Source organism: Amblyraja radiata, chromosome 3 (genome assembly GCF_010909765.2).
Source record: "Amblyraja radiata isolate CabotCenter1 chromosome 3, sAmbRad1.1.pri, whole genome shotgun sequence".
In the NCBI taxonomy this organism is placed as follows: Eukaryota; Metazoa; Chordata; class Chondrichthyes; order Rajiformes; family Rajidae; genus Amblyraja; species Amblyraja radiata.
In genome coordinates, this window is record NC_045958.1 from 114255155 (window position 1) to 114270093 (window position 14939).

General features: G+C 45.9%; 1 protein-coding gene across 1 annotated transcript in view; it reads right to left on the reverse strand.

Annotated features, from left to right (window-relative positions):
- Window positions 1–14939, reverse strand: part of iqgap2 (IQ motif containing GTPase activating protein 2) — a 306105-nt gene that overhangs the window by 125684 nt on the left and 165482 nt on the right. The window contains exon 5 of the mRNA XM_033018621.1: window positions 13802–13878. Coding sequence (XP_032874512.1) covers window positions 13802–13878 — 77 coding nt within the window. The remainder of the gene's footprint in view (window positions 1–13801; window positions 13879–14939) is intronic.

Below are 14939 nucleotides of genomic sequence, written 5' to 3' on the forward strand. Positions count from 1 at the left end.
ATGGGTGGCGTTTCGGGTCGAGACCCTGCTTTGAAGAAGATGCTGCCTGTTACTGCACTTCCTTCCTACTCAGTTGGATAGAATGGTTGTAACATTTCCTCTGCTTTGACCCTGAAAACTGGCGCCCCTCAGGCATGTGTGCTCAGTCTCATGCTCCCCATCCTGTACATCGATTATCGTGTGGCTAATTACAAATACCAACTCAACCTTACTTTGGGTAAAGGACTATTATCTATTCCTCCAATGAGCTTATCACCCCTATAAGAGGAGTTGAGTATAGGAGCAAAGAGGTCCTTCTGCAGTTGTACAGGGCCCAAGTGAGACCACACCTGGAGTATTGTGTGCAGTTTTGGTCCCCAAATTTGAGGAAGGACATTCTTGCTATTGAGGGAGTGCAGCATAGGTTCACGAGGTTAATTCCCGGGATGGCGGGACTGTCATATGTTGATAGAATGGAGTGGCTGGGCTTGTATACTCTGGAATTTAGAAGGATGAGAGGAGATCTTATTGAAACATATAAGATTAGTAAGGGTTTGGACACGCTGGAGGCAGGAAATATGTTCCCGATGTTGAGGGAGTCCAGAACCAGGGGCCACAGTTTAAGAATAAGGGAGTAAGCCATTTAGAATGGTGATGAGGAAAAGCCTTTTCACACAGAGGGTTGTGAGTCTGTGGAATTCTCTGCCTCAGAGGGCGGTGAAGGGTAACTCTCTGGATGCTTTCAAGAGTGAGTTAGATAGGGCTCTTAAACATAGGGGAGTCAGGGAATATGGGGAGAAAGCAGGAACCGGGTACTGATTGTGGATGATCAGCCATGATCACAGTGAATGGCGGTGCTGGCTCGAAGGGCCGAATGGCCTACTCCTGCACCTATTGTCTATAAGATCACCTCTCATCCTCCTGTGACCAAGGATATTTGAGTCCGGGCAACATCCTCGCAAATCTTCTCTGCACCCTTTACAGCTTAACAACATCTATCCTGTAACAGGGTGACCAATGCTCTAAATGTGGCCTCACCAATCAATGTCTTGTACAACTGTAACATAACTTCTATACGCGATACTCCGACTCTCTCAACTAGAACACAGGAATAGCCAAGAATAAAATTAATGGAAGACACAGAGGCATCTGTTTTGAAAGAATTCACAGAGAATATAGGAGTTATTTCTACTTTCAAGCATGCATGAGAATAGGATGACCAGATGCGGGCCACATGCTGAGACTGAAGACCCATGTGCCTAACCACTGGAGGTCACCCACACATCAGACCAATAACTCACTGAGGTTCAGGTATGTCGGAGAGCAATAAAGTGAGGGCGGAAACAAGACCTCAAGCTCTTTTTGGCCCAGTGAACAACTCTGCCTGTTCCCAAAACGCCAGTTAGAAACTAAGAGAGGCAATCTTGCTAAATGGAAGTCGTATAATAAACCAGAATTGACTGTGTGATGAACATGCCATTTGCTACTGTATGTGTAAAAGGCAAGGGAATTAAATTGGACATCTGCATTGAACGGGACACAAATATACTGTTCAGCAGGGTTAGGTTTATTGTTGTCACTGCACAGAGGTAGAATGAACAGCTTTGTTTTGCCTGCTGTTCGATCACATTAGACAATTCTATATATAAATACAATCAAGCCAAAGTCGAGAATCATAGGTCGAGTGAAGGATAATATGCAGAGTGCAGTTCTCAGCATTGCAGTGGAACAGCCCTAGGCTGCAATATCCACAGTGAGGTAGAGTGGAATTGGACAGCACCCCAGCTTATGGAAGGATCGGTCAGAAGCTTGTTCCCTTGCTCTTGCATAAACAAAGTCTTAATACGTTCTTTGTTACTTTAGCACAATGTTCACTTAGCCGCCAGTGAGCCGAACTCCACCCATGACAAACACTGCTCAGAACAAGGCTGGACTGGTTCTACAAAACATCATTTACTTTACAACAAGAAAGTCAGAGACAAGAACTGGCAGGGAATAAATGACATTATATTAACAACATCTTTCGCCAAGATATAGTCCAATGCGTTTTGGGGGGGGGGGAGATGTCCTCAGATATTGAGTCAGAACTTTGTTGGGGTGTTCAGCAACAAATTAGCATAAACCATCACTCTCACGTGGTCAATTTTGCATTTTAATTTAATGCGTGCACCAATGCAGGAAGCACTGAATCAAGGTCACCTCATATTCTCAGAGGTTGCTGAGGTCTTCTGCTTGTTCTCCTTTTAAACCATGTTTAACTAGTGCTGCAAGCAACACACGTTTATTTAAACATTCATCCATTTGATATTTACGAGATTCAATACCTATGGGGTTACTCTAATATCCTGCATATCCACAATTTCATGGAGTCACAAGGAACTGCAGTTGCTGATCTACAAAGCAAAAAAAAGTGCTGGAGTAACTCAGCAGTTCAGGCAGCATTTCTGGAGAACATGGGCAGGTGATGTTTCGGCTCAGGACCTTTCTTCAGACTTTACGATCTAGGTTTATTATTGTCAGGGGATTAGACAACGTTTCAGTTCAGGGACCCTTCCTCTGAAGTCTGAAGAAGGGTCCCAAGCTGAAACTTCACTGGCCCATGTCCTCTGGAGATGCTGCATGAACCGCTGAGTTATGCCCCTGTCCCACTGAGGAAACCTGAACGGAAACCTCTGGAGACTTTGCGTCCCACCCATGGTTTCCGTGCGGTTCCCGGAGGTTGCAGGTGGTTGCCGGAGGTTGCAGGTAGTGGAAGCAGGTAGGGAGACTGACAAAAACCACCGGGAACCGCACGGAAACCTTGCGTGGTGCGCAAAGTCTCCAGAGGTTTCTGTTCAGGTTTCCTAAAGTGGGACAGGGGCATTACTCCACCATTGTGTGTTTTTTTTCTCTCCAATAGCAGTTTGCTGGTTGTAATTGGTAAACTGATAAGAGATTGAAAGCTCCTGGAAACAGCAAAAAAAATAAAACATGGGTCATAATGTAGACGGCTCCTTTGACTCCTTTTTGTAGAAACATAGAAAATAGGTGCAGGAGGAGGCCATTCGGCCCTTCGAGCCAGCACCGCCATTCATTGTGACCATGGCTGATCGTCCCCAATCAATAACCTATGCCTGCATTCTCCCCATACCCCTTGATTCCACTTCCCCATAGAGCTCTATCTAACTCTCTCTTAAATGTAGCAAGCATAGTACAATTTGCTATCTCAAAATAATGCCAAAAAAAAAAAAAAACCTGAGCTGACTGCCAACTTCTTTCTCATGGGGCACATTCATATCAATTTGTTTGAAGATTTTGATTTACAGTCATGCAGTTAGGTTGACCAAAGCAGGAAAGATCAGTCATGTGGTAATTACTGTAAAGCTGAGCTCGTGCATTGTGACACATGGAATGAAATAGCTCTGCCAATCGAGTGATTTACTGCAAATACTCACCTTGGTGGCAAGTACAACGAATAAAACTCTACATGTGACAAACTTTGAATCTCACTGGCTCCTGGGAGCTTTTCAGATGACTAAGCAATAATCGGTCTCAAAGGCTTCTGTTGCAAAACAGAGCATTTTGAAATTCTTGGTTCAATTAGCTGCTTTGGTGCTCAAAGTGCAAACGTTTCGTTACAAAAAGTAAGTAGACCAGCACCAAATAGCAGGCACGGAAATGACAAGCCTGCACGGTGGCGCAGCGGTAGAGTTGCTGCCTCACAGCGCCAGAGACCCAGGTTCGATCCTGACTACGGTTGCTGTCTGTACGGAGTTCGTACGTTCTCCCCGTGACTGCGTGATTTTTCTTCAGGTGTTCTGATTTCCTCCCACACTCCAAAGACGTACAGGTTTGTATGTTAATTGGCTTCGGTAAAAATTGTAAATTGTCCGTGGTGTGTAGGATAGTGTTAGTGTGGGGGTGGGGGGGTGGTCGGGTCGCTGGTCAGTGCAGACTCAGTGGGCCGAAGGGCTTGTTTCCACGCTGTATCTCTAATCAACGTCCCATCTCCACTAGTCCCACCTGCCTGCCATACGGCTGCGTCAGTTACTCGCACGACAAGTATCAACACAAAGGGTGGTGGGTGTATGGAACAAGCTGCCAGGTAGTTGAGGCTGGGACTGTCCCAACGTTTAAAAAAGTGAGTCAGGTACATGGATATGACAGGTTTGGAGGGATATGGGCCAAAAGCTAGCAGGTGGGACTAGTGTAGCTGGGACATGTTGGCTGGTGCGGGCAAGTTGGGTCGAAGGCCGTGTTTCCACACTATGACTCGAGCACACACATTGCCAACACATAGATGGCTGCAGACCAAGTGCAGGTAAATGCGATTGGGATAGAATGGTACTTGAGGACAGTTTGGAAATTTGTGCAAAAGGGGCTGTTTCTGTCCTGAATGACTCTCAATCTCAGAAATGAAAGGGGTGAATGAATGAAAGACGGTTTTTGTTTAGGGAGGAATATTAGCCCCAAACCTGTGGAATAATAGTGGCCTTCTATTATAAACAGGCTGGATTATAAACGGGCGGATGAAGTACAGATAAAATATAATACTGAGAACTGTGAGGCGTTACACTGTTAAGTATCATCTGTGAAGAATGAGGACAAGCAGTGTAAATTGGAAGACAAAACTCCACAAGAGGTACAGGAGCAGAGTCAGTGGCGTATAGGTATGGTTCCCAGAACATGGTGGGGAGGTTGATAAGTATATTCAAGTACATTCAAAAAGCTCATGGGATCCTGTGCTTTTAAGTAGCTTATAATTAAATAGGAAGGAAGTCAAAATGAAACTTCATAAAAGACAGTTTCATCTGTAACTGGAATGTTGCACACAGTTCAATTCAATTCAATTCAATTCAAAGCACTTTATTCATCCCCGAGGGGCAATTTAAAGGGCGCATTACAGTAGCTTTTAAAAAAAGAAAGGGACACAATCAACGAAGAGACAAACATTCAAAGCTACTCTCTGCACCAACCGGTCGACCGCACGAGCAGTGACCCGGCAAGGATTGGGTTGTCAGCAGCGATACAATAATAAAGAACACACAATAAAACTGTAACACAAACATCCACCACAGCATTCATCACTGTGGTGGAAGGCACAAAAATTTGGCCAGTCCTCCTCCATTTCCCCCCCGTGGACAGGACTAGAGTCCAGAGTCAGTCCAGGATCGGCTCTTCCTCACCGGAGACCGCGGCTTTAAGTTGTTGTAGGCCGCAGGCCGGCGGTCAAGATTTAAAGTCCCCGCCGCAGCCAGAAGCACCGTAGACTACAGGGCCGGTGGTCGAAGCTCCCCTCCAGGGGTGATGGTAAGTCCATGCCGGCCCCGCGGTAGAAGTTGGCCGCGGGCCGGCAGTGATGGCTTCTTCTTCCCCCGGGTCCCCCACGAGGGATCCCGGGCTGTAGACGCCGCACCAGCTGGAGCTCTGCAGACCGCGACTTCAGGCTGCGACTTCAGGCTGCCGGCTGCCCCGGGCCAGCGAAACGGAGCGCTCCCCTCCAGCGAGGGTTCACCCGCTCCACGCCGAGAGTCCACGCTGCTCCCGCCGCTGAAGCCCCGGGCACGCCTCCGGGAAAGGCCGCGCCGATCCTTGATGTTAGGCCACGGGGGAGGCGACCTGGAAAAAGTCGCCTCTCCATGGAGGAGGCGACCGAAGCGGTTTCCCCCTTACCCCCCCACACCACCCCCCACACAAAACACACAAAGGAACATTAAATACACACTTTAAAACATAATAAAAAATAAAAAAAAGTTGAAAAAACTGACGCGCTGCTGACATGGCTGCTGCCAGAACAGCGCCCCCCGGAGTATATGTTCGGGACATCATAAATCAGGAATGAAGCCAAGGAATTGGAGGTGTTTCGAGATTTATCAGAATTATTATAGATGAGAGTCTTGAATTACAGTATGTGGTTAGACTGTAGAAAGTGAGGATCTTCTCCTTGTGGGGGAGATCCAATTGAAGTAGTGAGATTCTTGGACAGAAAAAGCTTGGGTAACTCAGCGAGTCAGACAGCATCGCTGGAGAAAAGGAATAGGTGATGTTTCAGGTCGAGCCCCATCTTCAGACTGAGGGTCAGGGGAAAGGGAAACGAGAGATATAGACGGTGATGTCGAGGGATACAGAACAAATGAATGAAAGATATGCAAAATAGTAAACGATGATAAAGGAAGCAGGCCGTTGTTAGCGGTAGGCTAAATGAAAATGAGTTACAGACAACGAGACGATTTTGAAACCAGTACAACGATCAGATTCTTGATGACTATACACAGAACACAGACAGGGAGTCAAAGATTATAGAGCATTGAATGATGGCGATGGTAGAACATTTAAAAGCAACATTTAAAAAAAAAAAAAAAAAAAAAATCCCCAAGACAGTCAAAGGTTAGGACCTGGAATCCAAGAATGTTGACACACTCCATCCTGGCATTTCTAAGGTTGTTGGATAAGTGGCAGGAAAGAAAGTATTGCAATGCTCTAAGGGTGTGGGATTGCGCGGAGTCGGGTTGCTCTTGGTCTGAGCTATCACAGACTTGATGGGCCAAATGACTTCCTACGTTGTGGAAACCATTCAGATTTGCATCTGAGCAAAATCCATCCAGCACTGCACAGGTGGTGGGCCTACAGTGGGCCTACAGTGTTGACTCAATTCCTGCTATGATTTTCAAACCTAAAATCTCTTAAGAGTTACAGGGTCATAGAGTGAAACAGTGTGGAAACAGGTCCTTCAACCCAACTTGCCCAAACCAGCCAACATGCCCCAGCTACACTAGTACCACCTGCCTGCGTTTGGCCCATAAACCTGCCTAACTGTTTCTTAAATGTTGGGATAGTCTCAGCCTCAACTACCTCCTCTGGCAGCTTGTTCCATACACCCACCATCCTTTGTGTGAAAAAGTTACCCCTCGGATTCCAGTTAAATCTTTTCCCCTTCACCAACTTATTTCCTCTGGTCCTCGATTCCCCTACTCTGGGCAAGAGAAGAGAAGAATGTGACGAAGAGAGGAATGGTATAAAAAGGTGAACATGGCCTTTATTTAACACACTCAATGTTCGTTCACCATCAGCTGGACATGTGAGGTACTTCAGCTGTTGTATCCAATAGGCAAGCAGTTTAGCAAATCTACCCAGGCTTGTCATCTACACTCCACGCTGCCCCAGCAAGGACAGCAGCATCATCAAGGACGAGTCTCACCAAGTCACTCCCACTTCTCCACTCTCCCATCAGTCAAGAGTTAAAAAAAGTTAGACAGGTACATGGAAAGGACAGGTTTGGAGGGATATGGACCAAGCGCAGGCAGGTGGGACTAATGTAGCTGAGACACGTTGGTCGGTGTGGGGAAGTCGGGCCTGTTTTCACACTATCTATGACTCTAAGAGGAATAGATGTGTGAAAACGCACACTTCCAGATTCAGGGACAGTTTCTTCCCAGCTGTTATCAGGCAACTGAACCATCCTATCAGCAATTAAAGAGCAGTCCTGAGCTACCATCTACCTCATTGGAGACCCTCAGACTATCTTCAACTGACTTTTCTGGAGTTTATCTTGCACTAAATCTTATCCCCTTTATCCTGAATTGGTACGCCATGGATGGCTTGATTGTAATCATGTATAGTCTTTCCACTCACTGGACGGTGCGCAACAAAAATGCTTTCACTGTACCTCGATACAGGTCAAGAATCTAGTCATGAATCTATCTATCTCTGCCTTCACGGCTGTTACGGTGTTGCGGTGACAGAGTCGCTGCCTTACAGCGAATGCAGCGCTGGAGGCTCAGGTTCAATCCCGACCACGGGTGCTGTCTGTACGGAGTTTGTACGTTCTCCCCGTGACCTATGTGGGTTTTCTCCAAGATCTTCAATTTCCTCCCACATTCCAAAGACGTACAGGTTTGCAGGTTAATTTGCTTGGTAAGTGTAAACAAATGTCCCTAGTGGGTGTAGGATAGTGTTGGTGTGCAGGGGTCGCTGGTCGGCGCAGACCCAGTGGGCCGAAGGGCCTGTTTCCGTGCTGTATCTCTAAACTAAACATATCTATTGATGTGGCCTCCACAGCCTTCTGTGGCAATGAATTACACGGAATCACTCTGACAAAAGATATCCCTCCTCATCTCCTTGCTAAAGGAACGTCCTTTAATTTTGAGGCCATGACCTCTAATCCTAGACTCTCCCACCAGAGGAAGTCCAACAGCAGAGTAAGTGATCGTGTATACCAGCATCTGTCTTCAGCCAGCTTGGCATGGACTCCAGCATTTGACCGCAAGTGCATGGGTCCGAGATACATAGAAAAATAGCATGTAGTTCCAGGAATAGGCCATTCGGCCATTTGAGCCGATACCACCATTCATTGTGGATGATCAGCCATGATCATATTGAATAGGGCTGAATGGCTGAATGGCCTACTCCTGCACCTATTGTCAATGTATCTATGTAATACGATCGTGGCTGATCATCCTAAATCAGTACCCCATTCTTGCTTTCTCCCCATATCCCTCGATTCCGTTAGCCCTAAGAGCTGAATCTAATTTTCTCTTGAATACATCCAGTGAATTGGCCTCCACTGCCCTCTGTGGCAGAGAATTCCACAGATTCACATCACAAAGGATGAAAAAATGTTTCCTCATCTCAGTCCTAAATGACCTACCCCTTATTCTTAAACTGTGACTCCTGGTTCTGGTCTCCCCCAACGTGGATAAATTTTTTCCTGCATCTAGCCTGTCCAATCCCTTAAGAATTTTACACGTTTCTATAAGATATCCTCTCATCCTTCTAAATTCCTCACAGCCCCACAACCTCTTTCAAATGATGATGCTTAGGAATCCAATGCCAGGTACAGCCTTGTGCAGGATCCCACAGCAGATGCCTCTGATTTTGAGGAATTACAAACTCGAGTTGAAAGTCATCGAAAATCCAAACCCAGCAAAATCTAGGCCAAGAACAGATATATTCAGAAAATCTATGTGTAAATGCAAATTATTTTGGAAGCTTTTATAATAACCCCCACTGACGTGAAGTATTCAAGTACATTTTAAAGCCAGGTATTTGCTGTGCACAAAACCTGCAAATCATTGCAAAATATTTATTTAAGACCTTCCTCATTGACGTTCCGAAGAGCATATTCGAAAACTCAATAAAAATGTGTTCAAATATTATTCTGCCAAAGTTGTTTAAAAAGGTGCCTCATGGCAGGGTCGTTAAACAAGTAATTGGATATCCAGGTCCCGTCTCGATTAGAGATGATGATAAACATTTTGCTGAGCTGAGCTGCCAGGACCTGCAGCATGGTGCCTGAAGAACAGTCCTCTCTCATCCACGGCCTCCTCTGGCCACTGTCAAATTAGAATGACAGCAACCAAAGTAGGCCATCTAATTGTCATGAACAAGGTACGTAGGCAGCTCAAAGCCACCTTGATGATTCAGCATTAATTGGCGATGTTACCTTGGGAAACAGCATCAAGGCTGGTATGGAAATTGAACGAGTGTTAAATGATGTTAGTATTTGTATTGACTTTGTCAAATACAGTGGATCTCCTGGCTGTGTTACTAATTGAGTTAGAATATACTGGGCAGCATAGTGTCACAACACTAGTGTTGAATAGTGAAAGGCCTGGATGCAGTGGATGTGGAGAGGATGATTCCACTAGTGGGAGAGTCTCGGACCAGAGATCACAGCCTCAGAATTGGAGGGCATCGCTTTAGGAAGGAGATGAGGAGGAATTTCTCCAGTCAGAAGGTGGTGAATCTGTGGAATTCATTGCCACAATCGGCTGTGGAGGCCATCAATTAATATTTTTAAGGCAGAGATAGATAGATTCTTGATTCGTATAGGTGTCGGGGGTTATGGGGAGAAGGCAGGAGAATGGAGTTGAGAAGGAGAGATAGATCAGCCATGATTGAATGGCAGAGTAGACTTGATGGGCCGAATGGCCTAATTCTGAACTTGTGAATCACTTGTGAACACTTTGTGGTGTTGTTGTCTATTTCTCGCTTCACTGGTACCATTCTGAGCTCAGATGCTGGGATTTTCTGCCAAGGTGTTTACTTCCGCCATTGAATGGCGATGCAGGCTCGAAGGGCCGAATGGCCTACACCTGCACCTATTTTCTATGTTTCTATGTTTCCCACACACCAAATATATTCTGGTTGGTTAATTGCTCACCCCCAGGTGAGTGTGGGGGGGTGGTTGGGTTGTGGGTGAGTGGGTAGTTGCTGGGCATATGATAGAGTATAGGCGGCAGGGACTTAAGCAAGGGATTGGGACTGATGGGATTTCACTGAGTGCCGGCATGAAGTTGATGGGCCAAATGGCCCCCTTGTTGCTTTGCAAGGAAATATGGGAAAAGTAGGCATTCAAAGAAAGAACTTTCATTTTGTACAATTTGTGGCTTTTAAACAAAAACGTTACAATGGTATTTCTATAGTTAGCACTCAGTTTCCAAGTGGAAATTCAAGGATCGTGCAAAAATAAACTGCAAGTTGCGGAACTAAACGTTGCTTTACAGATGTACTCCAATAATCTACGGTTTTCATCTCGTTACACACGTCCTGCCTGAAAAATAAGATCCTTGCTTTCTTTTAAGCTGGAAAACGTTTCGATTGAAGTTCATGGAATCCAGAGCGCGGGTCACTTTTAACAGCTTGCTGTTCCCTCGTCTCATGTTACAGCATGACCAATGACAAACAAAAAAGCTACCAAAGACAGGAAATCTGAACCAAGCCAGGAAGTCACTAACATTCACCCACGAGTAGAAACAGATACTTCATGCAGGTTCCTTTAGCAACACAAAACTGAGCATTTAGAACCCTGTAAAACGTCACCACTCATTAAAGGGCCTGTCCCACGAGCCACGAGCATGCGACTCCATGCGGCAAGCACGACCTAACCGACTCCATGCGGCAAGCACGACCTAACCAGAAGCGGGTGCCGTGCGGAGATCGAGTGAGTGACATGAAGTGCGAGGGAAATCCGCGGGAAGTTCGTGCGGGACGAATGGCGTCGAGGCGGCTGCGGGCCGGCAGGCCGTTGCCGCGCGGAATTTTTAAACACGGTCAGTTTTTCGGAGCCCTGCGCGATGTCGGGACCAGCTCCGCACAACTCCATACGGCTCCGGCGATCGAAGTGGGACCGGCCCCGCGAGGCCGTCGGGCTCAAGCGACCACGTTAGGTAGCGCTTGCCGCATGGGGTCGCTTAGATCGCGCTTGCCGCATGGAGTCGCATGCTCGTGGGACAGGCCCCTTTACACTACTAAAGCACCATTCGGAAAGCTAAGTGGAGGGAAACATGTAGCCACAGGGTCTGGCTACAGTTTTCAGACACGGCGGAGGCAAAGCTACTGTACATAATGTTGTAAAGCACATTGGCTAGTACTGGTGTCAGGGGTTAGTGGGAGATGGCAGGAGAATGGGGTTGAGAGGGAAAGATAGATCAGCCACGATTGAATGGCAGGAAGACTTGATGGGCCGAATGGCCTAATTCTGCTGCTAGAACCTATGAACTTATTACCGATCTCAAGACTTAACTACATTTAAAGGTAGGAGATACCTGTCTCTCTTAATTAGATGGAAGTTGAGCTGTGACTCTTGAAGGAAGCCAAATGAAAAGGTGGTGCTGCAGTGGAGTTGCTGCCTTACAGCGCCAGAGACCCGGGTCCATCCTGACTACGGGTGCTGTCTGTACGGAGTTTGTACGTTCTCCCCGAGACCTGCATGGGGTTTCCCCCGAGATCTTCAGTTTCCACACACACACCCAAAGACGTACAGGTTTGTAGGTTAATTGGCTTGGTATAAATTAAAAATTGTTCCTAGTGTGTGGTGGATAGTGTTAATGTGCAGTGATCGCTGGTCGGGTCGGACTCGGTTGGCCGAAGGGCCTGTTTCTGTGCTGTATCTCTTAACTAAACGGCTGCATCACATACATTTGGGTAATGAAAGCTCTGCAAGACAGGATGAGCCAGGCGTTTGAAACGTTAAAGTGCTTTTTATTAAGGGGGCTCCGATCTAAACGAATGTTTAGTTTCGTTTAAGTTGAGAGATACACTGCGGAAACCAGCCCTTTGGACACGCTAGCACTATCCCACACACTAGAGACAATTTATCATTCTTACCAAAGCCAATTAACCTACAAACATGTACGTTTTTGGAATGTGGGAGGAAACTGGAGCTCCTGGAGAAAACCCACGCAGGTCACGGTGAGAACGTACAAGTTCCATACACACAGCACCCGTAGTCAGAATTGAACCTGTGTCTCTGGCGCTGTGAGGCAGAAACTCTACCACTGCACCACTGTGCCGCCATTCCGAGTTCATATTCCAATGGATAATAAGGATAACGCCAAAATTCCGAAAGACACGGTATGGTCATGTTTAGACCTGGTCAGGTCTTCACCCACCTTTGCCTGTGTGTGAATGTGTGTGAATGTGTGTGAGTGATTGGTGGTGGTCGGAGGGGCCGTAGGCGCAGATTGGCAGCCACGCTTCCGTCGGTCTGCCCCAGGGCAGCTGTGGCTACAGAAGTAGCTTACCACCACCGAGTGTGACTGAGGAGTGAATGAATAATGCGATGTAAAGCGCCTTGAGTATTAGAAAGGCGCTATATAAAATCCCATCCATTATTATTATTATTATTATAAGGTCATAAAGAATTAGGCCATTCGGCCCATCAAGCCTTACTCCGCCATTCAATCATGACTGTTCTATCTCCCCCTCCGAAACCCATTCTCCTGCCTTAAACATAGAAAATAGGTGCAAGAGGAGGCCATTGCTATATTTAAGAGGGAGTTAGATGTGGCCCTTGTGGCTAAAGGGATCAGGGGGTATGGAGAGAAAGCAGGTACGGGATACTGAGTTGGATGATCAGCCATGATCATATTGAATGGCGGTGCAGGCTCGAAGGGCCGAATGGCCTACTCCTGCACCTATTTTCTATGTTTCTGTTTGGCCCTTCGAGCCAGCACCACCATTCATTATGATCATGGCTGATCATCCAACTCAGTATCCTGTACCTGCTTTCTCTCCATACCCCCTGATCCCTTTAGCCACAAGGGCCACATCTAACTCCCTCTTAAATATAGCAATGGCCTCCTCCTGCACCTATTTTCTATGTTTCTATGTTTAAGGCAGGAGAATGGGTTTCGGAGGGGGAGATAGAACAGTCATGATTGAATGGCGGAGTAAGACTTGATGGGCCGAATGTCCTAATTCTACTGCTATTCCTTATGACCTTATCAATAACCCGTGCCTGCTTTCTCCCCATAACCCCTGACACCTGTGCTAATCAAGAATCTATCTGCCTTAAAAATATCCACTGATGGCCTCCACTGCCATCTGGGCATTATTGTGTCTCAATACGAGGATTATCTTGCTTTCATTTTCACTTGTTTTAACTCCAAAGAGCTGTCCTTTGCATTTTCAGCAAGCATCTTAGTAATAAACTCCATGCACCGGCTGTGACTATTTTCATTTTCACTTGTTTTAACTCCAAAGAGCTGTCCTTTGCATTTTCAGCAAGCATCTTAGTAATAAACTCCATGCACCGGCTGTGACTATTGTGAATAAACTGTGATGGTCAGGTATCGTAATGTCACAACAGGAGCAATTAGAACAACAAAGACAGTCTTATACAACAAAAATACTCCAATATAGAAACATAGAAACATTGAAAATAGGTGCAGGAGGCGGCCATTCGGCCCTTCAAGCCAGCACCGCCATTCATTGTGATCATGGCTGATCGTCCCCAATCAATAACCCATGCCTGCCTTCTCCCCGTATCCCTTGATTCCACCATCCCCAATAGAATGCAACCACAAAGAGCCAAGCAACATCCTATTTCCTTGTAGGGTACCTGAGTGCATGTATGCAGTAGATCACTCTGGGCATATTTTTTCGATCATAAACGTCTGTCGTCTCAGGATAAAAGATCTGAAAGAACAAGGACAGGGGGATAAGAACAGGTCCCTCAGCAACCGTACATTTAAATAAAATATAGCATCGTGTCGGGCTTTCGTTAAACTGAACTTGCTCATCTTCAAGCACAAAAATAAAACCATCTTTCACAGCAATATCTGCCATCTCGCTCCCTCTTGCTCTCCCTCTGCCCCCTCTCACACAATCACCCCAATTGTTTCTCAGCGGTCAAAGCAACATATACTTTTTAAGGTATTTTCATTTGTATATAGTATAACACAATGAAACAAGTGAATAAAGCACAAACGTGGAACATTTGTCAAAAGTTAAAGGATTTCTGAATACAGAGATACAAGAGAACACAGGTTTACAAACATGCAAATGTAATACTCTCTTGGACTAGCTCTATTGATGGTAATAGAGATTGTGACTTCAGACTGCAATGAGAGCTAACTAAGCGGGTTTCCTTTGGGTTTTCTCCGCATCCCAAAGATGCGTAGGGCGTTGGGTTAATTGGCCTCAAGTATATAGCCAAATATCGGAATCTGGAAGCTATTGATGGGAATGTGGAGAGAATAAAGTAGAGAGAGAAATAATTATTGGAAGTAAAGAGGTGACGTTTCGAGTCGGAACCTTTCTTCAGACTGAAATTAGAGAGGGGTGGAACTGGAGGCAGGGAAAGGCCAGGACAAATCAGGCTGGCAACAGGTAACCATAATTATGGTGCCCATAATGGCCCATCATTGGCCGGGGAAAATTGGGAGATTCAATTTAATTTGGACACGTATTAGCTGATGAATTCAAAGGAAAATAAAATTAAACACAAAATAAATTAGTTAATTTCTTCATGTACAAATTATGAAAGGTCATTTAAAAAACCCACCAATATCACATATATAAATCAATCATGAAGATTGTCGGATTGAAGGGCGGTGGGTGTGTGGAACAAGCTGCCGAGGAGGTAGTTGAGGCAGGTACTACAGCTACATTTAATGTACATTTGGATAAATACATGGATAGGAAAGGTATAGAGCAAGGGTTCCCAACCTGGGGTAAATTTACCCAAGGGGTAAGTC